The sequence below is a fragment of the Athene cunicularia genome (assembly GCF_003259725.1).
Source record: "Athene cunicularia isolate RWA chromosome 10 unlocalized genomic scaffold, athCun1 chr10_part1, whole genome shotgun sequence".
Classification (NCBI taxonomy): domain Eukaryota; kingdom Metazoa; phylum Chordata; class Aves; order Strigiformes; family Strigidae; genus Athene; species Athene cunicularia.
This window is the reverse complement of record NW_020799112.1, coordinates 7,180,812-7,204,602: the sequence shown is the minus strand read 5'-3', so window position 1 is coordinate 7,204,602 and position 23,791 is coordinate 7,180,812. Positions and strand designations below refer to the sequence as shown.

At 37.2% G+C, this 23,791-nt stretch overlaps 1 protein-coding gene across 2 annotated transcripts in view; it reads right to left on the bottom strand.

The window, feature by feature from the left end:
• The window catches only part of THSD4 (thrombospondin type 1 domain containing 4), a 348,410-nt gene that overhangs the window by 19,098 nt on the left and 305,521 nt on the right, over window positions 1-23,791 (bottom strand). For both annotated transcript variants that reach the window (XM_026856282.1, XM_026856283.1), the window contains 6 exons: window positions 19,623-19,798; window positions 15,878-15,974; window positions 14,717-14,959; window positions 8,921-9,050; window positions 6,992-7,196; window positions 4,346-4,519 (listed from right to left, as the gene is read on the bottom strand). In XM_026856282.1, coding sequence (XP_026712083.1) covers window positions 4,346-4,519; window positions 6,992-7,196; window positions 8,921-9,050; window positions 14,717-14,959; window positions 15,878-15,974; window positions 19,623-19,798 — 1,025 coding nt within the window. The remainder of the gene's footprint in view (window positions 1-4,345; window positions 4,520-6,991; window positions 7,197-8,920; window positions 9,051-14,716; window positions 14,960-15,877; window positions 15,975-19,622; window positions 19,799-23,791) is intronic.

Sequence of the window (23,791 nt, the reverse complement as noted above, 5' to 3'; positions counted from 1 at the left end):
CATTGCTGTTACTCCTTTTAATGAAGAGTGAAATCCAGAGCATGTGTTTGATCTGTTTTGATTTTGTTCCCTGATGTGAAGCATTTTTTCTTTCTTCACAAGATTTTATTTTGGCCTCAGAATCTCATTAACATCTAAGAATTGTTTGTATTTTGGCTTCTTTTCTAAGTATGCTCTAAACATAAAATGGGAAACAAATGAACAGAGGAGATGGCAATGAGGAATAAACAAAAATGCAAGAAGGGAATGCTCCAGTTAGTTGGAAGGAAACACTGGTGAGTCTCCCATTGCTGTAAATCAGTAGAATGCAGTTTCCCGCTTCTGACCCATAGGAGAAGTAAACTTTCCTGCAATTAGAGCTGTCAAAGAATCAGTCATGTGAAATGTTTGTAAGAATCTCATCTGCTCCCATCAATCCAATTTTGTTGCTAAGTTCAGTAAGGTTCACCAGCTTTACTCTACTGATTAATGGATGCAGTTTGGTGGAACTCTGCCATTTTAATGCAGTATGACATCTTAAAAGAATTATGAGACAGGAAGCCATCTTTCTACAAATGCATGTAAAAATATCACAAAAGTTTGTCCAGACTCTATAATCAAAAGGGATTAAAGATCATGTAGAAGACAAAGCCATGAAAGTTAAGTTGATTCTCTTATTTATACTCAAGATAGAGCAATAAATGTAAGGACAGGCACATATAAAGTAAGATGAGTCTCACCTTGCTGCTAGAGACTTTTAACCTATAATGTCTCCCATTGATATCTGTAAAAATTTCTCTTTCCTTCTAGATTGAGCCTGGGAGATATCAGAATACGGTGTTTAGATCTACTTCACAGACAAATAACTGAGCATATACTTTTCAGAAAGTGTTTGTTACTGAAGGATGAATTGTTTTCCTTCCTTCCTTCCTTTACATGCTCCACCAGTGTGCACACGGTAGCCATACAGCTCATAAGCTTTGCAGGTAAAGTGTCTGTGTTACATACATACAATCAACACTGATACCTGTTTATCAAAATAACTCAAATCAAGAACTGTATTGTTTTAGCAACATGAAGGTTGTTTTAATTACTTAGAATTAATTGTATGTATAAAGAATCAGCCTCTGTAGAAAGAAACTGAATCCAGGAAAGTCAATGCCATGGGGGGAAAACAGGTGGGCCATAAAATACATAATTATATTTTTGGGGAAAAAAAGATGGGAGAACAGGGTGAGAAGGCAGCCAAGTGTTACTTACAGAGTAAAGCTACATAAGGCCCACCCTGGGAAGGAGACACAACTCCTACACTCAAGTCTGTATGTACTCTGCGGGTTTTTAAGTGCACGTATGATGTGTGGTGGAAGTTACATTTATTGAAATTTAATGATATAATCTTCCAATTCAGAACCACAGCAATTATTAATGAAAATGAAGAAAACTAGCATGATTTTTCATCAACTAAAACTTTGCAAGGTTTCAGTGAAATAAGAAACCTCCAAAATCTTTCAACCAATCCTAAACTAGATTTCGTCCTTTTCTTAGAACTCAGACATGACCATTCATCTCTTTCTCTCCCCGTGTTAAAGAATACCCTTGTCAAATTCTGCACAAACATATATCGCGGTTATCAAATCCTGAAATTTAACATCTGTTGGCAGCAAAGACAATTGGAATGTTTATGTTACTGTGCTTTTTTCTTGATGTTTCGCTAATTAACCAAGGCTATATTGTAATGCCCCATGCATCACATAAATCCGGACATGGAAGTTTGATATATCCCTTGCTGAAAGAGAAAGTATGTGCCTAGCCAATCTCTGACAGGCCTCCGGAATTCTCTACTTGCTGCATGTGCAGCAGTACACATTAAGTGTTTGCAAAATGGGTTCAGGAAAGTACAGGCCAGGCCTTCTCTTATGGCTGTAACCAAGTTTGAACTCAACCATTTCAAAGTTCCACCGTTCTCAAAAGTTATGATAAGTTCTTTTACCTTTTATTTCTAGCCACGGCTGAAATGTCAAAATACAATGGGAAAGACTGTTCTGTGGTATTTCCAGCTGGGACTTGAAGTAGGCATGTAATAAATCTCACAAAGAAGGTCTGTTCTTGTGAGATTTCCACCACAGTTTTGCAGACTCAAGAGGTTTGAACAAGCTTTCTTTAAGCATTTGAACTTTTGGCTGCTTATCTGAAACATTTGTGGCTGCCCATCGCTGATCTCTGCTTATTGCTGAAGTGTGGCTTGGCTTAAAGTACTTTTAAAAGAATTGTTTGGGGAAATTACACATGCAAAGTCCATATACCTGGGAGTGCCCATTTCCATTCCATGACAGAATTATCCTCTTGTCTTTCAATAGAAACACACTCCTCTACAAAGAGGGAAAGATTTCTGATCCTAAAAAACCCACACTTGAAAGGCACAGTAAGAAAGCTAATGGCCAAAGGCCTGACTTTGCAGAGCTATTAACTACTATTCCACTGGCTTCCACTGGAATTACTGTCACCAAATGTCTCTGAACATCCAAAGTTGCAAGGTATGTCTGAACTTTAGAAGATTCTGCACATTATAGCCTGAATCTACTTTTCTCCTGAAATAAGCTATTCCTTCCAATCTCTTTGTGAATCAAACTCCAAACCCACTGCTGGCAGAAGTGATGGTGAATAATGCCAACTACAGTAGCAAGCATTTGGAAGAAATTAATTTGTACACTTATATAAGCTGAGAAGGTAACAAAATACATTCTTTACTTTCTGACCCTAAAATGTCTGTGGTAAGAAAAACTCCAACATTTTCCACGTTACCTGCTTCACTTTTATGTCTCATTTAATACATATAAATAAGCATAACAACATTCTACAGTCATAACCTTCAGCTACAAAACCTACTTTTAATTCTGCAGAGGACAAAATGTCAATATAGAATAATGAAGAAAACATTGATTCTAGAGCCTTCATTGGAATGTATGTGCTTTATGTGGTGGAACTGCACTAGCTGATAGTAGCTGGGCCAACTTTTTCAAGAAAGATGTCTTTAAGGATAGAATGCATTTTTCTCTCTTACTTGTAAAATACAGCTTTAATAGCACTGTATGAAGAACATCTACAAGCTTAAAAAAAAAAAAAAAGCTACCATCATTCCCCCTACAATAAAAACTTTGACATTTGCACTAATACTTGGTAACTTTCTGTCCATGCTATGTGAAAGCATACACTGAGTGAATAACAGCTTGAAAAAAAAGTTCAAATGACAACAACAAAGACTGATTGTGTATAATTTTTTTATTTTCTTTGTAAAATCTGTTTGAGTTGTCTGATGGCTTAAAATATGGCTGGCCTTCAACTGTAGAAACAGTGTGATCAGCCTTTTAAAAATTATGTGACATACTAAGGTACCTGTCCTACTTGTGAAGTTCCTCCTCCTTCTCTGCATTTAAAACATGGGGAAAATCTTCTGAGTGTCCAAGCTAATGTATAACCTATGAGCCAGACATTCCCAGCTTTCAGAGATACTATCACAAAATGATCTACATAATGAATCTGTTAAGTTATGAATGTAATCTTACAGCTTCAATGATAAATTATATCATTTGCCTGCTAAAACAACCAGTCAAAGAAAAGGGACATGCTGTCAGGATTTTACAGACTGAAGGCTCGTCTACAGATGAAATTGATACGCAAGCATCCACAAGAGGGACCAAAATACCAGGCTTTTCTTAGCCCATGTTTGAAAGCCTTTTAACAAAAGCATATAAACATCACTACTTAACACCAACTCAGAGCCCGATCATGAAACAGGGTAAATCACCACTGGTCTTATTGTTTTCATGGGGAGAAACCGACTCATTGTAATAAAAAAATTACATCCATGTTCACAAAGTACAAAAGTGTGAATCAACCTTGCCTGAGTTTATGAAGTTGTTCCCCTCTTTTCACAGCTATAGGATAATTGTTTTATGGCTTAAACTTAAACCCAGACATCAGGCCTCAAACCTCCATCCCTTAAAAAAACAGTAGGGAAACTTTTAGAGTCTGAATCTTGAGCCACAGGCCTAAGCAAAGGCAGAATAATAAATCTCAGCACACTCAATATTTTGGGACATTCAGACACAGAGAAAATTCTAAATCCAGGTGTTTGGCCATGTACCCACACACTTGCCCTTTCTATGCATTCTTGTATCTAACACAAACTCACAATGCCCTTGGGATCATTATTTTTTTGTTTGCTTTTGCCTGTTTCACAGATCAAGGATAAACATGGAAAATAAGATCACTCTTTTTATGGCTGTACCGATGTGTATTTTTTAATTCTGATGCACCTGAGGTATTTTAGAAGATTTGGCAGCACAGAGATAATGAGAAGCCTTACCCTGTCGCTCCACTCTGTAAGGAACCAGCTCTTAGCACAGGGACCCATGTCACAGTTCTCAATATCATTTGGCCGCAGCTTCATGTTGCATTCTTCATCATCAACAATGTCTCCAAGGTTGCTGACACATTTCACATCTCGGGTCCTCTGCCCCACTCCACAAGGCACTGAACACTGTAACAAAAGGGAGGTTGAATCAGGACTCAGCTAAAACTGCAGTGGTTTATCAGGGAGCTGGGACGTACAGTTATTCATTCCTGCTAAGACATCCACAGAAGCTATAGAACTCTAGATTGTTAGGAATAGGCAACAAAAGCACATTAATAGTTTTAAATGAAATTCTCAGTCTGTAGTATTCTGCAGTATACTATGTAGATACATTTGGAAAACATAAAATTAAACTATATCTTCAACAGGCCATGCTGTAATGAACTGCTGGTGTTTTTATAGCAGGCTGACATATTCTGCATAATTTTGATCTTGACCTATAAGCAGATATGAAGCAAGAAAAATGCAAACAAACACAACTTCTGAATCTCTCTTACAAGTAAAGGCTGCCTTCTCCTGCTCTCTTTTCTTCAAGCTCAGAGAACGCTCCCTGATGATGTGAAGCATCCAGATCATGAAGCAAGAGGGGAACATAATTTTCTGCTGTGTATGCATGAAATGTTTTGATGAGTCCTAGAAACACTCTAGAATTAAAGGGGAAAATCTCTGGGAATTTGAAGATTAAAGATAATATGCAGTATCTGCACACGAGGGAGATCAGAGCTTCCAAAGGCAGACTCATTGGAGTTTTTTTGCTTTCAAATACTTAATCATATCTACTATATTTATACATCAAAGTTATTTATTATATTAAATATATTCCCTACAGCAAGATAACTCACAGTCTTCATCTTCAGACTGCAGCTATTTGTTCAACTGCTCACTCTAGAACACTGCTCAAAACCCAGGCTAGATGTGTGAGGCCATTAAATAGCAAAATACTGAAAAAAACAAATACCCCATTCCTTAGGTCAAAAAGGGGGCGATTTGTCCAGAGTCAAGTCTGCTAACCCAAGCTAAAATTGCCACAAAGCTGTTTTTTCTCATCAAATTTAGACCACAGTTTTTGACATTTGTATGTCATAAAAAATGGTAAGCACATTAAAATCTTAAACCGGGCTTATTTATAAGGTCACAGACCTGTCTCCAAAGTGAAAATGTAACTGTACCCTAGTAAGCACAAACAAAAATAAATGTTCTTCTGAAACCAGTTGGCAAACTCAATTGCTCCTTTCTTTATGATGGGTCTTCCTCATGCCAAGAACTTTAATTTTACTTCCAAGAGGAAATTAATACCAAAATTTTATTGAAATTATGCTTATATTCAACCAGCTACAATTTCTAAAGCATTTGTTTAGCTTGATTCACCATATGCAGTAAACCTCTAAAGGCTCTGTACACTGAAATACTTCTTAAAATGCAACCACACAAAACCAGCTCCCCTTTCTGATCATCAACACAATAAAATAATCAAAACTTTACCTTTAATATGAATTTTACTGTCCTTTAACTCCAGATGGATTTTCATTCATCATGAATAATTAATTAACCAACCAACATATCTTTACATTTGTCTGGCTAGGTATTTTTAATTTTTTATTGGGAATATATCAACGTATCACAGATACTTTGTGATTAGGAAGTTAACAATGCCACCATCAGGCTCAGAAATGCAGCAGCTGAGGGAGTGAACTCACATAGGCTTTACCACGGGGGAAGACCTGCTATAAAGCCACACGAAGCCTGCTGCAAGACTCTCTGGCCTTCTGTGACTGTGCGGGTGGAGAGCTGTGCTGCTACTGTCACTGTGTGCTTTGACATGTATTCTAGCACAGGCTGGAGGAATTAGGAACAAGAAAGCACTTCAGCAGAAAGGAAAAAGAAGGTTTAAGTTCAGAGTTTAAGCTGGATTTTTTCATGGTTTATCCACTCACATAATTCAGCAACTCTACAATTTTTTTGCTTTGCATCATGGCTAACTGAGATTTGTTCATCACGACACCTAATACACCAGGTAATTCCTCCTGCATGCAATGGTCATGAAAGTGTCTAGGATGGTTGCCAGATTGACTAAACCTTTCGTAAGCAACACAGAAATTAAAGCTCACAACTACTGTCCACATTTATCTGAAAGTCTTGGCATAGCCCCATCCAACTACAGTAACGGCAATTATTGACTCTACCCTTAATATATACATAAGGTCAAATATCTCCTGGAATTTAACTCTATATGCTATGAGAAAAAGCAGTGTTTGCCATCACAGGCAAACCTCTCAGGACTCTCCCAACTCTGCTTCATATAGAAGTTAAAGAAAAGCATTCTTCAGAAAGCCTGTGTACTTCTGTACACACACATCTGTGTGGTTTGGACTATTCAATCACTTTTTTTCAGATTCTTTTTGGTTATGAATAGTAAACTTTAATGGTCATAACTGAGCAAGCTCTTCTTGAACTAAGATTCACCTATTTCCAAGGCTTTGCACATTCCACTTCCCTGTTTTAAACAAAAGCAAATTTCATGTTCGATTAGTGATACCTGGAAGAAAATTCTTATTCTTTTCTGAGGTTTTATGCTCCATATTACTCAATCATACTTACTGAAGTCCACTCTGTCCTAATCTGCCATTCACTGCAGATCTTCAGCTGACAAGTGCTGGTTGTCTCTGGTTTCTCCAGGTGATGACAGCGGTACTGCTGAACGGTCAATGTCCGATTGGCATACATTTGTCGGCATAAGATCTGTCGATGCTGCATACCAAGGCCACATGTTTTGCTGCACTCAGACCACTCCCCTATATCCCAACTAAAGATTAAAAAAAAAACAACAAAACCAGACATATTTTTTCAGGAAAGATTTATCTAATACTGATCTTAACAGAACTCAAATGACATGATTCTAAATGCTAGAACAGAATCTTATAAAATATCCCTTAAACCCCTGCATGCATAACTTAATCCTTTATGAAGACAATGTTATATACATATAACCAATCTACCTGTAATGCCTGATAATAATAAGCATGTGTAGAGATTGCACAATTCATGGTTTCAAGACATATTACAAACATTAATTAAGCCAGTAATAATATTGTGGTTTTTGAAGTATCTATCTATAATATATATTATTGCTCTAATGGCACTTCCCAAAAATTTAAGATGTATTGCATAAAATTTTTCTGCAGCAAAGGCTCTAAAAAAGGACAATACCACAAAAACCCCACATAACACATCCAGGCATTCATTCATCAGTAAAACTGAAATAGCAAATGATAAGCAATGAATACATTTAATTTTAGAGATTAAAAAAATTCCTAGATACATTCTTCTCATTCCAAGTTTTCACTGTATTTATTTAACCATTTTTGTATAAACATGTCATTTTTCCCTTTCAATTTTAATTTCAAGCATGAAGACATACACAAATCAGGGAAGTATCTGAATTGTTCACACATTTTATTTCAGAACTCTTGTGGAGAGCAAGTGAAATCTCTGTATTCTTTTAAATAAATATTTATATATATTTGTTTATATTTTTGCCATTATCCTGTGTAAACAAATGAAGCTGAATTAATATGAGTTGTTAGAAAGAAAAAGGTGAGAAAAATGCTTAGTGAGAGAAGACCTCCCCAAGTAAATGGCTTCAGAAGCTCCTGTGCATCTAATACGCACTAGGAAATCGCTCGTCAGGCATATTGAACACTGTGACAGCACTTACTCCACTAGAAACTTGGTGGGATAAGGAGTGGCCACTTGCTGCTCAGAAGAGAACTGAAGAATGCTACTACAAGAGAGATGGAAAATACAGCTGCTGATGTGAAATGAAGTTGCTACAATGGCAACTGGGTTTAACCGTTTTCTCTTCTTGGTATACACCCTAGATTAATTGACTTTTATTCATTATTTAAAAGACTCTCTTTAGCCAATTGTAAGTCACAGTCTCCTGATGGAAAGTATCTTTTCAGAAGGAAATCAAACTGAGTTGGTTGTAGTAGCATGCTGGAAACAAGGACTACTACTTCAGAATTCAGTCTTCAAGTTGAAGAATTACTGAATTCCAGGAAAGAGAGGTGATGTTTATGAGGCGGCTGTTGTGAGCACTATCATCCTCATCTTTAAATATGATACCATGGAATGAGCAGGTGGGTACTACAGCACACTGATCCAATGTGGAGTGATGTAATCTAGAGCCTCTCCTTTAAACAGGTATATGCAGAAATCTGTCATTTGAAAAGAATGTACACAGAGAGACAATGTATAGTGTGCACGCCTGAACAGTCACACCAAATTTGAGAAATTATGACACTCACTTGTTGCCAAGTTCCCTTTTGTCTTCTCTGAATGCTACCGCTCCCTGTGAAGGGGGAGAAGACCACTAGCAACTAAGGCAAAAATATCCACTACACTTTATGACACAAGTGCATAGTACTCAGAAGTTCAAACTGGTTTCCTGCTTAGAATAGCCTCTTTCACATGCAAAACCTTAGTGACATCGGCTTATTTCACTTGATTTAAATTGTAGTATCTTACAAAGCTGGACATGGGAAGAGGTTGCAGGCCTCCTCTTCTGGAATAGGTTTGGTGCTGCTGTCACAGTAACTCTCAGATACCTCCTCATGAGTGATTCTGTTGACACAGTGGAAAACTGGGTACTGTGACCCTGAAATAAAGAAGAAAATTAGGCAATGCATTGCAAAAGACTCTGCAGTCATAACATAACCCAACACTGATGCAGAAAGGAAAAGCATAACTTAACAACAGGAAATATAGACTAAGATTTTATCCAAAATTTCCAAATGTGAGAACCGAATACTATACTGTTTACTTTGTAGTATTAAGCAAAGTCCTTAGTATATAAAAAGTACAGCATGGCATTTTAGGAAAGCCTGAGAATACATGCTCCTTGGTCTGCATGAGATCTTTATAGCACAAAGAGTACAAACATTAAGTTTTCAGGCAATTTTAAAAAATGCAGCTAAGCAGACACTGTAACACAGGCTTGAGAGGAAGAAAATTTTAGCAATCATTCTGGTGTGCTTGTGGAAAGAGACTGAGCCTCCCTACTAGGTTATGTGGTGAGTAAACACATGAGAATATTATCCACCTTACCTGTTTTTGAAAAGATTCTTACAATAAGGCTTACAGGTCAAACATTACAGTAGACTAGACACTCGCTTAAAATGACTACTCCCTGTATTTAATGCTTGGTCTTTAAATAATTTTCATGCTAGAGTAGAAAGACAGAACTCGCTATTACTACTGCAATTTGACCACCAAAATGATGAGAAAGAGCATGCCTACTTGTATTTGGTAAGTGAAAAATTCGAGTACATTAACAGGTTTCCTGACACAGGTGATCAAAGGGCCAACCAGGAAGAGTGCTGTGCTAGGCCTGATACATAAAATCAAGGAAAAAAAAGTCAGGGATGTGAAAATCAGGGGCAGCTTTTGCTGTAGTGACCATGAAATGGTAGAGTTCAGGATTCCAAGAGGAGGGAGCAGGGCAAAAAGCAGGACTACAACCCTGAATTTCAGAGAGCAGACTCAAACGGCTTCAGAGATCTGCTTGGAAGAATCCCATGGGATAAAGCCCTAGAGAGAAGATGGGTCCAGGAGAGTTGGTTGATATTCAAAGACCACCTCCTCCAAGCTCAACAAAGGTCAGCCTCAAAAAGTAGGAAATCAAGCAGAGGCGGCAGGAGGCCTGTGTGGATAAGCAAGGAGCTCCTAACTAAACTTAGACATGAAAAGGAAGCACAAGAGGTGTAAGCAGGGGCAGCTGATCCCAGAGGAGTACAGAGATGCTGTCTGACTGTGCAGGGTTGGGGTTAGGAAGGGCAAAGCACATTGACAGTTGAATCTGGCAAGGGATGTGAAAGGTAACTCTGCAAGTACCTAAACAGCAAAAGGAAGGCAAGGAGAAATTTTCCTTTTAGTTCTTTCTAGGAAGTAGAACAAAAATCTGCAGATTTTCTCTCTTTCACGTTTATGCTATGTAAAGTGGCAGCAACCTCTCTTCCCACTGTGGTACAGCAATGGCACAGGACACCTCTATGGTAACAGGAGCCATTTGGTTACAAGAGAAACAGGGATCAGCCAAAGAGAAGTGGTCAAGGTAGAACCCACAACTGCCGGTTCAATCACTTGAAGCTAGACCCACTGACTTGGGTGATTTTAGTTATTTTAGGCTACCCTGTAACAAGTAACTCCAAATGACTAATTATTTACTGGTATTGAAGTCTGTTTAGTGCAGACAGTCATAATTATGCAGAGAAAGAAACCACAAAAATGAACTAACTTTCTTCCACAGAATGAAATAGGCACCAGTGGAATGCTATTCAACCAGACAAGCAGATACACAGTTTACACTTCTTCCCACAGACTTTTCCTGGAATGCTTTCCTCCTTTTCCTGGACTGCTTCCCTTCTCAGATTTCACGTTTGTCATTTTGCCTTTGAAATGCATGGATGATGTGTGTTCATTCTGAATAAGGCTGTATTTTTAAAGTAAAACTATACTGACTGACCTTGATATTAACAATATACTTCAGATTTTGGGGAAATATAGTGTAAAACCTGAGGACAGTGTCATAAATGCCTAATTCTCAGTGTTTGCAATCAGAAATAGAATTAATAAACAAAATTCATGTGGTTTAGCAATCACTTTTTCAACAGAACTTGTATTGCTCACACTCACACTCCTCTTGTCTGAAACATCAACATTTATCCAGGAAAGCTACTACTTTAGCTCAGGAATGCACTCTGTACAACACGGTCTGCAGACCAAGCATCAGAAAGATTACAGAAAAGTGGGTTTTTTTCCATGTTACTGTCAAGATAGGAAGAAGCAGGGCACAAGTTATCAGTAAAATAGTTTCATCTTTCTGCAAAAGAGTTCTCTGTTCTGTAGGTCAAAACACACATCTGCACATTTACAAAAACCAAACTGCCATCCCTCTGAGTTAAAGGCAAAAAGAAGACCCATCTTGCCTAGAAGACCTAGGCAATTTGAACTGAAAACTCAGCTGCATCTTTGTTGATATTTGCATCTAAAAAGTGTAGAAAAGGGCTAGGTTTAACAGTTAAAGTTTATGTACCTCGAGCGTGGGTTTACTGAAGCCTGCACTGTCAGCAACACTGATTCATAAGATTATTGACGCTACAAGTCTTAGGCCACTGAACTGAAGAGGAGTTTTCTCCCCCTTTCCATTTCTAGTTATTCACTTGAACTTGAAGTCTTTCTTTAAGATCTGCGAATAATTAGCTCCTGGGGCACATTTTTTACCTCCTGGATCTCAAAGCCTTTACAGAATCAATAGTAACAGTTAAATAATTTTTTTAATTGTATTATCATATTTTGTAATTAACAATTCAAACACCTCATCATGGGTTTACTAAAATCAATAAGGAAATTGAAGGAACATCATGCAACCAATAGGTAACTTATACTTGTGATCAGGAAATAGAAAGAAAGGAGATCAATACATTCAGTCATGTATTCAAAAAAATACCACACCAGAGATCTGTACTAATTCTAATTATGAATTTATGACTTTAATTAAAATAAGGGTGGCTGTAGTTAATGGTCACTGTTGGCTGGCACACTACAATTTCAGTACAGAAAATTTAAAATTACAATTCCCACTAAAGCTATATTTAGTCAAGAATTTAATTCCATCAAAAGTAAGACTTTGTATCTCACCAGCTAATTTACACTAATACTTCAGAAAAAAGCTATTACATCTTCTGAAATCTAAGGAAAAACTCAGCAGTTTGCACTCTTTGACCTCTTTTCTAATTCTTCTTTAGGAAAGTAACAAACATGCTGTCGTGACTGATAATGAATTACACATCCCAAGTCATTTCCAAGAGGTAGATAACAGTTTTAAGGCACAGGTGGTGCTCAAAGATGAAGTGAGGTACTCTGTCTGTAAGATCAGACAAAATTTGGACGGAGATCCTGTGGCTCCAGGACTGGAGGGATTTGCAGTGCCCCACACACTTCCCTCTGGATAACAGAGAGGGATGATGTGCTACTTCACGTCCCTGATAGCATGTGGTAGCAGTTTCCACACTGTCCGAATTCTAGCAGATGTATTTTCTCGGTCATTTTCAATGGAAATCTGGGACAAGAGTTGATGGCAGACTCATGGGAAGCATTTAGAAAGAATTATAATATTATAATCACTTTTAAAAAGAATTATAATTTTTTTTTCCCCAAGGTAAAGTTTTACTGAAAAGTGCTTTGAAATCTCACAGCCTGTCATCAAAACTTAATTTATCCTCCCTTTTTCCTTAGGTAGTACAAAAGTAATTTTTCTTCCTTCTTCCCAGTTAAAATTTCCTATTTAGTTAGTTTTGACAGGTTCATTTGGGGAAAAAAATTAAAGACTATGTATCAGCTACATTCCTGCATAAAGAAATAAAGTAGCAGAAAAAAGGAAAACATGGGAAAAAAGAAAAAAAATAAGTGTCCTATATTGAATCATACAAAAATGAAAACAAAACCTTGAACAGTACAAAATTTCTTTCTGAATTTTTAATTCTATTTTTTTATCAGCCTATATAACCTACTTTGACTTGAAATGCCTTGGAGGCATCAAGAGATTTACATGAGCTTCTCACATGAAGGTAACAAGGAATGTTCATACAGCCTCAACAATGTCAGGATCCTGCTCTCAAGGTCCAGTTTCTTTTGAATTTAACTTCAAAAGAACACACACACATTCTCCAAATAACAGGAAAAGAGATACTCATTTTTGACAGTTACCTATACCTTGTAAAATTTTATCCATTAAATTTAAGCTGATTAGGATGCTGGAAGATATCCTTTGAATTCTGTTTACCTACAATTTTGCTATCAGCATTTTGACTCAGATTAATACCCCTGCCAATATCTACTAGATCACTGAAGAAATGGCAAGAACTATGCTCAAATATTCATAAGGTCCATGGGAAATAGAACCAGGACTTCTACAATGTAAAAGAAGAATAAATTTATCATAATGTGTTCCTGCAACTGCATCATAAATTACCTGATTTGGATACTAAAATTCACCAGATATTATTATTATTATTATATGATAATTCAGATACTCAGCAGGTGATACTCACTGATTGCTGCTAAACAATAACCAGGTACAATTGAGGATTCTGCCCATACGGCTTGTGTTAAAGACACATAGTGTATTTAAATGCCAACAAAAATAATTCTGGTTTAAATTCCCTCCTTTTCTCCACAAGAAGGCAGACTTCAAGAAAGTCTTCTGACCTTTATAGACTGTATTTTAGCTCTAACACTTCTGCAGTAATCTTTCCAAGGAGAAAAGTTTTATCAGTATACTGGGAAGCGATTTTGACTAGTATCAATATTGCAGGATTTTTTTATCTCTCTCTGTAGCTATAACATGAACACTCATCTGGCCTTGGACCAAATTCGCAAAGTGTCCTCTCAAACTAATTAGGATGTAAATGTTCTCAGTGTGTATGAGCTGGAGACAGTCAGCAGAGTTCCCTCCCTAGTACATCTTTATTTCAAAGCTCTGCTATTTTTTAGGTATGGAGATGGGTGACTGTGTATAGTATAAAAGATTTCACTTTTGCTATCACAAAAACTTATTCTTTCAAAGAATTGTTTTTGCTATGCATTGCTGAATCTGTGGTCACTGTGAATGTTTTACAGCAAAGATTAATCTGGCAAGCTCCAAGTCGTGTATCCATCACATCCCAAAAGCTAATTACCATTCCTTTTCCATCCCTCTTCCTTCCCACTTCTCACCTATGAAAACCTCATTTTTCTGAAGTCACATTATTGCTGTTCCAGTAACTTCCAATGAGGCAAAGATATGGCTGATGGAATCCTTGTGAAACCTTCCCATAAAGATCAGAAAACTGTTGACAAAGACACAAAAAGCATGGAGGGTGTATCTGACAAAGCTGGAGAGGCCAAATGGAAGGATAAAGGATGCCAAAGAATGTTGAGGAAAGCAGCTGTGTATCAAGGGTGTGAGACAGATCAGTTTGCCACAAAATCCTGAAATATTTCCTTTCAGGGGCAAATGCCATATATTTCCTTTTAATTTAAATGCTTTGTCTTTCATATTTTAAATGTTGTTGTTTCTACTGATTTAAATATAATCACACATAATAGTACTGATATGTCTTTTGCTTGTAAGATAACAGAAAACACCTGGTCCAGTAATGCTTTGGCACATACAAGAGCTGCTGAACAGCCACAGTGTTTTTTCCCTCCATGCTTCTCCTCTGCTACACTGGAACCTTCCCATGTGCCATCTATTTTCTGTGCATTGGTGTATGAAGCACTTACCTTTCCCACATGTGGTAGTGCACTCAGTTTTTCCAGTCTGTTTCCAGTTGTGTTCTCGGTTTTGTCTTGGTGGTTGCACAGCAGGTACCTGGTTTTCTGGCTGATGAGAAGAAAATCTTCCTGGCTGAATAGCTGGAAAAGTTCCAGTTGACTGTCCAGTGAGAGTGTCTGTCTCCCTATGCAAATCCTTATCCTCTTGATTTGTACTTTCTGGCATTCCTAACTGGCCATTCAAGGGCTCCCCTGATGATGGACAATAACAAAAAAGTAAAATAATGAACCTCACTTGCAAATATTCTCTGTTTTCATCCACTAATAATCACAACTGGAGCATCATTAAACTTGAAAGCAGCTTTAATCTCCTACGCAGAGACCTTCTAATAGCATTCAGCAAAAATTGTGTTATTTTAAACTAAGATAACCAAGTATCAGCCAGCAAATACATAAAAAACTTAAGATTATCTCCAAACACACTGTAGAGTTAATGTACCCAGTGTCAAAATTTCCTAAAGCTTTTTTTTTGTACCATGCTCTGTATTCTGTGTCTCCCCATGTCACTGCACAGCTGCTCCTCATTATGAAAAGACTGCAAACACACTTAGAAATTTGTCAAAGCAAGTCATGAACATTAAATGTAGGACCCAACTCGCCTGCAATTTTTCTACTGTTCCTCAGAACTTCGTATCAGTACACACAGCACATATCCACAGCTCAGTCAGGAGCAAGAGCTGTCCAGATTCTAGCTTGGAAAGGCAACAGTTACGTGTTTGATCCTCTCCAGTTGGGAGAGGAAAGAGAAACTGCAAAGGGTTGTTTTAAATTATCTCAAGGTCTGAAGAGAAAAATCATTTTCTGTTTCATTTCTGAGACGTGGTTACAACCTCCAGCTCGTGCAAAGCCATGGTTAACATTTTAACAGCAAAATAACTGAATGTAGAAATATGTGACCAGATTCCCTGCTACAGTATAAATAATCCCTGTCAGCATTAATTCACTGAAGTTACCAAATCTATGCAGACTTCTCTTCCAACATGTAGGTTGAAATTCTGCACCTTTCCCACATCAATGGTAGTATTTACACCAAATTTAATGGTATGAATTTCTCTGTTAGCTTATTGGGTAACAAAATGTGTTTAATAATAGGAAGTAGTGGCATTTTACCTGGCCTCCTGTGAGCAAGCAACTGAGGACTGATAACATTGTCTCCTGGAATGATATACTCATAGTGTATACCTGGGTTAGGCTGCTGATGTATCATCTAAAAAGAAAAAGAGCCACATATTTACTTCTTCCACTTGTTACATTACTAATGCTTAAATATGTACTTGAACAGATCAGTTATGAACATTATTTATCATTGTTCAGGAGAGAAACAATGGTTAATGACTGTCTCCAAAAAAAATGGAAAAAAAAAAAAAAAGTATTTTCTGATTTCTTCTAGAAACAAATTCAAGTTACTGTGTTTGCAAACTGAGCTAGCTTGTGATAGCAAATAAACTGTTTCTCTAAATCTTCTTTAAAAAATGTAAAACTGACACGCTTGGGCCAAGGCGCAGCTCTGGACTGCCCCAGCTACAGCCTCGCCTCTCGCCAGCGTGGGCAGCAGGGGCTCACACTAGGCTCAGCACCAGAAGAGACAGTCCTAAGGTCTCCACAACATTCCCAGGTAGAAGGAGCTTGACAGATGCCTGAGGAAACATAACCAAGGAAGAAACAAAACAGAAAAATGGATACCACAGACCCCAGTCTACAAATCTAATCCACTGCCTTTACTAAGGTTTCTCAGTTGTACTTGAACAGAGCACATGCCGACAGTACACGTGTTATTCTGCGTGTACCATCTCACAAATCAAAGTGTTCCTTTCATCACTGTGCAGCTACCTCTGCACCACTCAGTGAAGGCTCAACAATCAACTAGCTAAAATTACTAACATTATGCCGCTCTCACCACAAGCACTGCTCAATAAAGATCAAGTGAAAAGATTACAAAGGCACACATATTTGCTACAGCAGCTGAAGAGCACCCGTGCAACCTCCTGCATCCTTCCACATTAATTTTCAACTGAATGAAGATGCAACGTAAGTGCAGACAGACTCCCACTGCTTTACAGCTAGCCACAACAACTCTATCAAAGTGTTGGTTATGAACCACAGGTCTTTCTCCTTTAAATGTGAAAATGAAGCTGAGTAGCTTCAGAACACTGCTGCACAAGCCGGTGCAAGCTGACGTGAGCACGCCTCTGGAAGTCACTGTCACTTCTTGTGTGCCTGCATTTAGGCATAATGAGACCTGAGCAAGATACGACTTTATGAAAGCTTTTTAAAATGGTTAGCAGCACGCTCCATACCCAACCGGCTTGTATTACATTGCTCCTGAGCATACTCACACTAGAAATGCAGGGATGCCATCAGCTGCTAATTTCAGTAGTTTAGCTTTGATTCTGCTGACACTGCTGCTTTAAAAGTCCTGAACTCTTTGTGGGGATTGGTCTGGTACAAGCCTCAGATTACACTTAACTTAAAGTACCTAAAGCAAAATGAAACAAACACCAGAGCCTGCACTAGCTCTTTGATTCTAACAAACCGTGGGCAGAAAAGAACACAGTCATACCATGCCAATGGCTTTATGAGCCAGCAGAGCACACTTACACTTCAAGGTTTCACTAAATTCATCACACCAAGTAACATCAACTAGGGATTCAGACCCTTGTTTTTCCTGGTGTCAAAATCACTTTCTCCTTGCCAAATATAATAGCTGTTCTTCTAAACTCTGTCCCTCAGAGATCATTCCCTTTTCTGAACCATCTAATCATGCATTGCCTATAATATTTTTTGTAAGGGTTGGTCCTTCCCATGTCACTTTGGTATGCAAAAAATACACCATCTTTGTGTTTGGTCCTGAGAGAACTGAGCACTGTGAGCCTGACTTCAGCAGAAGAGTATGTCGTCGTCCCCCTGCCCCACCACTTTCCAGAACCAGGACCCTGTTCTTAAGATGTTTCCAGGAACCGCTTTCCAATGGTTCCCATGGTTTTTCCATCACATTTCTCAAAACAACTGACAGGCACATGTTATAAAGAGCTTAACTGATGAAGTCCCTGTGAAGATACTGTCACAGCTTTCCTGCAGGAAAATACCTGGAATTACACAATAGTTTTGCTTTGAGTTAATGGTCCTAAATCTTTGTACTAATGTATACTTCACACTTGGACAAAACTTGTACACCTTTTTATCTTGCTAATTGTAACCTGCTGTAATTTAGAGAGTTTTTTCCTCTACATTTTTAAAGTGGAAGGAAGAAACCATTTGGAGTTCCCATCTGTAAATCTATTTATTTTTCTACACAGAGCATAAAGATCGTGAGTATGGATGAAAAGAGAATTAAATGATTCAGAAACGGCAAGACAAAGTCTAAACCAAGACATCTGCATCTGCATGGCTACAAATTTCAAAGCCAAGAGAGGCTGTGTCATACTGATGATTTTCTTTCATCTATCACTATCCATTTTTATCTTCCCACACTATATTGAAAAAGACACTAAACTATTAGCTCATAATAATTTGTAGTATGCCTCATATCTACAAGCAACATGTCAGATAAGAGTCCAGTCAAATTAGATGTGACAATCTGTAGTATCAGCCACAGAGCAAAACTGATAAAGCTATGCCCATCATGCCAGCTTTCTTATATTTACAACAAAGGCAAAAAAAGAAGAGTCCAAGACTAAACTAAACATTAAAATATGATACATTTAAGCGTAAGGAGTTTTTATAGTATTACTTTGGAAATACCTGTTTAATCCATTTCCTGATCCTTTTCTCTCTGGATCATTAAGTATTAGGCATCTGTCAATAAAAACTTAAGACTAAACCTCAGCTCAGAGCATCCTGTAACTACACAACAACATGTATGTTTAAAAAACATGGAGTCTGAACTGCAGAATCTAGAAGCTCAATCTTTTAATCTCATAGGCTTTTGCCAGTCTTACATTGCAACCAATCAGAAATTATCCTGAAAGAAGTATTGTTTGCATAATTCTTACATTGCTTTATTAAGACAGCATATAAGCAGATGGGGAATAACTTTGCCAACATCTAACTTTTCTCAGTTGAGTAATCAGGGTAGTTACTATTTGTTTTTCTATGAAACAACCCAGCACACTCACTTTTCCACCCCATGTTGCATTTAAGGACAAAAAAGCCATAGCTGGATGAAGAAACCCTATCACCACTTAATCTATTTTTTTCCAATGAATGTATTTTACCATGTGTAAGTGTATAATCTCAGAACACACCATTTATCTTTGAGTAAATTGTCATAAATCCCAGTTATATATTTTACTTAAATATGATGTAATAAAACTCTGTCCCATCTGAAGTAAACCGTTTTTTCAATGATTCCCCCCTTAGTCAGAATTTGTCTTTTCCTTTCTCAAACACCTATTATTTATGGTCTCTTAGCATAGCTTTCTATTAAAAGTCCCCTGCTTCAAATTCCACATTCTAGAGGTTTTGGACTTATGTTTCTTTTCAAGAAAATGGAGATGTTATCACTCTGTGAGAGATGTTGTCAGATTAAACTACACTAAAATTGCTTGATTCAGAAAGTATCTAGAGAAAATCTAGTTCACAAAAAACTTTTGTATGCTTTCTCTCTATTTTACTGAACAAGTAACATTGTTTTAATGGATCAATAAAGTCTGAGAGAAAAAGGCTTCACTGTAAATTTCCTGTGATCTGGAACAAGATGGGAACAATAGCAAGCAATAGTAAAATATCAAAAACACTGTTTCAAAATTAAAGGAACAAGGTATGGGTACTGAATGTAATTTTAGTGTTGCATGTTAACAATGAACTGAACAATTTTTTCCCATCACTAAGGTTAATCTGAATACAAGAAACTTACATAGACATCAAGGACTTCATTTGTTGGACCATCAGCTAAAAACGACTCTCCTGCAGTGCTGGAGATTTCATTAGGGCGTTTGTAAGTGAACATTGTCCCGCCACCTTCGTATCTCCCAGGTCGATCAATTGCCCAGTTTCCATTGATGATGGACCGTCCTGATCGACTCCGCAGCGCTGTAGAGGATGGGGACAGAAACACAAGGACTTTGATCAGAGGAAATCACCTTCACATATGAGGGCCAAATCAAATCCTAAAAGGTGCATTATACTGTTAGGTGTTCTCGGAAGCCAGGAGACAAAGCTCTGTGGCTGCTGAAAAGAACAGTTCTTTTAGTAGTTGTGGAAAAGAAGGCCAAGCTTTGAAAACTTTGTCTGAACACTTGGTAAGTTTATGCTGCAAGAAAAGAAAGAAAAATCAAAGATAGCTTGGAAACCTTTTTCATCAGTTTCTCACAGGTTGTCATGTGACCCTCAGCCAGCCAGCAGCATACATTTAACACACACGGTGCCGAGGAAGTGGTTTTCCTCCACTTCCTCCCCATTGAATTGACTGTTTCGTGATTTAGACAGAACAAAACACAGAGACAGATACAGAAAATCAGTAGATTATACAATACAGAAGCACCAAACAATTTAGGGACACATGAATATCCTGGGTTGTCAAATATTCCAGTTATTCTTCATGAAGCCACTTGGCTACTATTTCCATTTCCTTTTCAGAACATGATTTTTTTTGCCAGAACATCTGCAAAGCCCTGATCTGCAGCACTGTTTGGAATTACAAGCTCTCTGAAAATGCTGATAGGATCTCTTGCAGAAAGAAGAGTGACTCTGCAAATCAGATACTAGCCAGGGAAGGATGAAATATGCATTCAATATCCAGTTGTGCAGTGCATTCCCTTTGTCATCATGGGTAAGTCAGTGGATTTATAGGTGCCTCTGTTTCTTCTTGTTCCTACTTCCTTTATCTGTGTATGTGACTACAATTTTAAGTACTTAAGGTCAGAAACTCCTGCCACATACATGTGCATAATGTTATGCAATATTACAGTTATGTATTTTAAAACATAGTAATATCTTGAGGCTGAAACCACATCAGACACTGTTTACATACCCAGGAAAGACATGACCCCTTTCCTAAAGGCTCTACTCAAATATTTTATATTTTATTACAAAATAATTTGCTTTTAAATACAGACTTTAGAACAGACAACAAAATCTATTCATATCCTTGGCTGTATATTGCTTGACAATTTACTTTTTAATGCAAATTCAAGGTACGAGCTTTGAACTTACAAAAATTTAGGGTTGAGAATCCAGTTATTCCACAGAGTCTTTCTTTGTCCTGTCACAACAACCATGATACTCAGTTAAAATGCTCTCAGGATTACACACAACTATTTATACTGCACCCACATGCATGGCCTAGATGATGGGATATTAAATTTATGTCCTTAATTCCAAAGTAATACACATTAGAGAACTTAAATTGTTCTTATGTATTTCAGACATCTGAATTAACTGAATTAATCAACAGAAGCAGTCTTTCTGCTTTTGCTGCAGGCCTCTCGGTGAAGAACATCAGTGTGATCGTGTGGTGAGAAATGCTCACAAAATGTCAATGTAAAGGTGCATTATATTAAGATGAAAAAAGACAGCAATAGGGAACCAATCTGCAAATATCATTGTTCTTTTATATAAGTGATTTTAAGTGCAATACTATTGCCACATTTCAAAAACTGTGTCAACAAATTAATTACTCTTCTTTTGAGTACGCCCTCTTGTTGAACGAAAATCTTCTGTATTGAAAAAATTCCATAGTCACAGATATAGATAAGACAAATATAGACATACGGATCAAAAATCAGTTATTTCAATTCAAAAAAAAAAAAAAAAGGGGGGGGGAAGTAATCAACAAAAATGTCTGTAAATTAAAACCCAATACTTTTCACACAATGTGTGTATATAGGCCTATCAGCTTCAATACAATAAGAAGCTGTTGACGGCAACGCTATAGGGAACGCTATAAGATGATTCGAGAAGGGACTGGACTGGTAGATATTTTTAAAAAATTAATAAAAGTAAATAGTTCCAAAGGGACAGCCTGATATTTAAGGTTAGAACTTAATAGTATCCTACATCTATTAGACTAAGATCTGTAACTTGAGCAGATTATTTTATACTGCCAACTGCATATTCTCACAGTATCTTATGAAACACCTTACTGTTGGTCACTACAAAATACAGGGAACTGGACAGATCACTACCTTGATCCACGGAGCAAGTTCTGTAACCCTACTAGAAGGCTGAGCTGATATCCCGGCTGAAAGGCAATCCAGAACAGAAGAACTCAGAACAGAACACACCGGGTGAAGGAACAGTGACACTCTTGGTGTCCTGGCCCTGTTAGGTTGCAAGATTCAAAGTCTTTTTCCTAATGGGAGTGGTTGCTGCTAACTGGTCTTAATTTACTTAATATTGATGAAATTGTTTATAGCAGATAACTTCATTTTTGATAAAATTTGAAAATAGTGCTTAGATACCATCATGTACTTACATCTCTTCTAAGTCCTTACCATTATTATTTGTTAATAAAAAAGCAACAGTTCATTACACAAAGCGAGCAACTTCATAAGTTCTTAAGCAACAACCAACTAGAATTTTCAGTTATGTTTGTGATTTCAAGTCAGCTTGCATTAGTTTGCCTTACAATACATGCAGAAATAGAGGTATGCAATACTAATATATTATCTAATTACTGCTAATAGATCTGAACTGCAGTTGTATGGGCTTTATTAATCATCTCTGCACTAAACTGACACAGTCACACCTCTAGAGAGGCTAAGGACTCAGCAACCTACTTATTCAAAGTGGGGTAACAAGTGACATGTGTGCAACCTGAAAATTTAAAATATACATTAGTCCTTATCATTAGTATCCCACGTTGTGCAAGAAAAATATTTAACTATTATAGTTAACTTTAAAATATTTAATTTTATTTAAAATAATTAACAGATTGAATCTTTTTTTCATTAAAAGGAAAATAAGGTAGTAACTGTACAAAATGAGTATAAAAGTAGATAAATTAAAAGACTTTATATTATTGCATTCCCTTCTTTCTACACTATAATTTTTTCTTCATCCTTCTGGGCAAAATGTAAGATGTAGGAATGTTAAGGATTAAAGCAGTTGGCTACCACCAGTTCTGAACCTATAAGAAAGAAGTCCTTACTGTTGACAGTCTTTACTTCAAGGAAATAGGTAGGACTGCCCCTGGACCACCTGTCCCTGTAAAGAGCCTTGAATTTTCAGACTTTTACTTCTCCCTATGCAAAACACTCAGTGGCTAGACAGAGCTGCACCCACATAAACTCAGAAGGCATGAGTCACAGCGGCGAACTTCCCACCTTTCTGCACTTCTGAAGGAAAGCAAAGTTGGTCTGTATATTCCCAACAGAGCACTAAAATAGCTGGCATAATCAAGAACTTGGTACATTTGGCATGCAACTGAAATAAAAAATGTAAATAACATTGATGGCTCTGGATCAGACCCTGCAAAAATATTTTAATGTATTTTGAAATTTTATTTTACTTAATGCTACATGTTTACTTTCCCAAGACCTGTCATATATCTGCTTACTTCCCAGATCTCATTTTCTGACACATTGACAAAACAGTGTCTATACTGTGAACATCAGTTGAAAAATATTTTATACAACACCAGCCATGAAAATGGCATCATTATTACTCATATAGTGCTGGGATGAAACATTATGGCTCAGAAACTATTACATACACGTTAAATATGAAATCCATTCACACTATTTACATGCTATTTACACTTGTAACATTTTAATTCAAGCAACTGTGGAGTAAATGCTTCTGCAAAATTTATTGGAGACTGATTTTACATTGTTTTTTAATATGAAGTACTTCCTCAACTTTATGATTTGGGTATTATTCTTATATTGCTGCTAAACAAATAAAATAAATGAATTACCAAGGGCGCAGAAAAAAGAGAGAAAGCTGGCTAAGATTAAATAGTTGTTAATAATCAAGCTGTAGAAAGATGGCTGTCTGAGAAACTCAGAGTCCATTAAACTTGCATTTCAAATCCATCATGTGACAGGTCTGAAAGAGGCCTCCCCATAAAAAGAGAAAACGTGC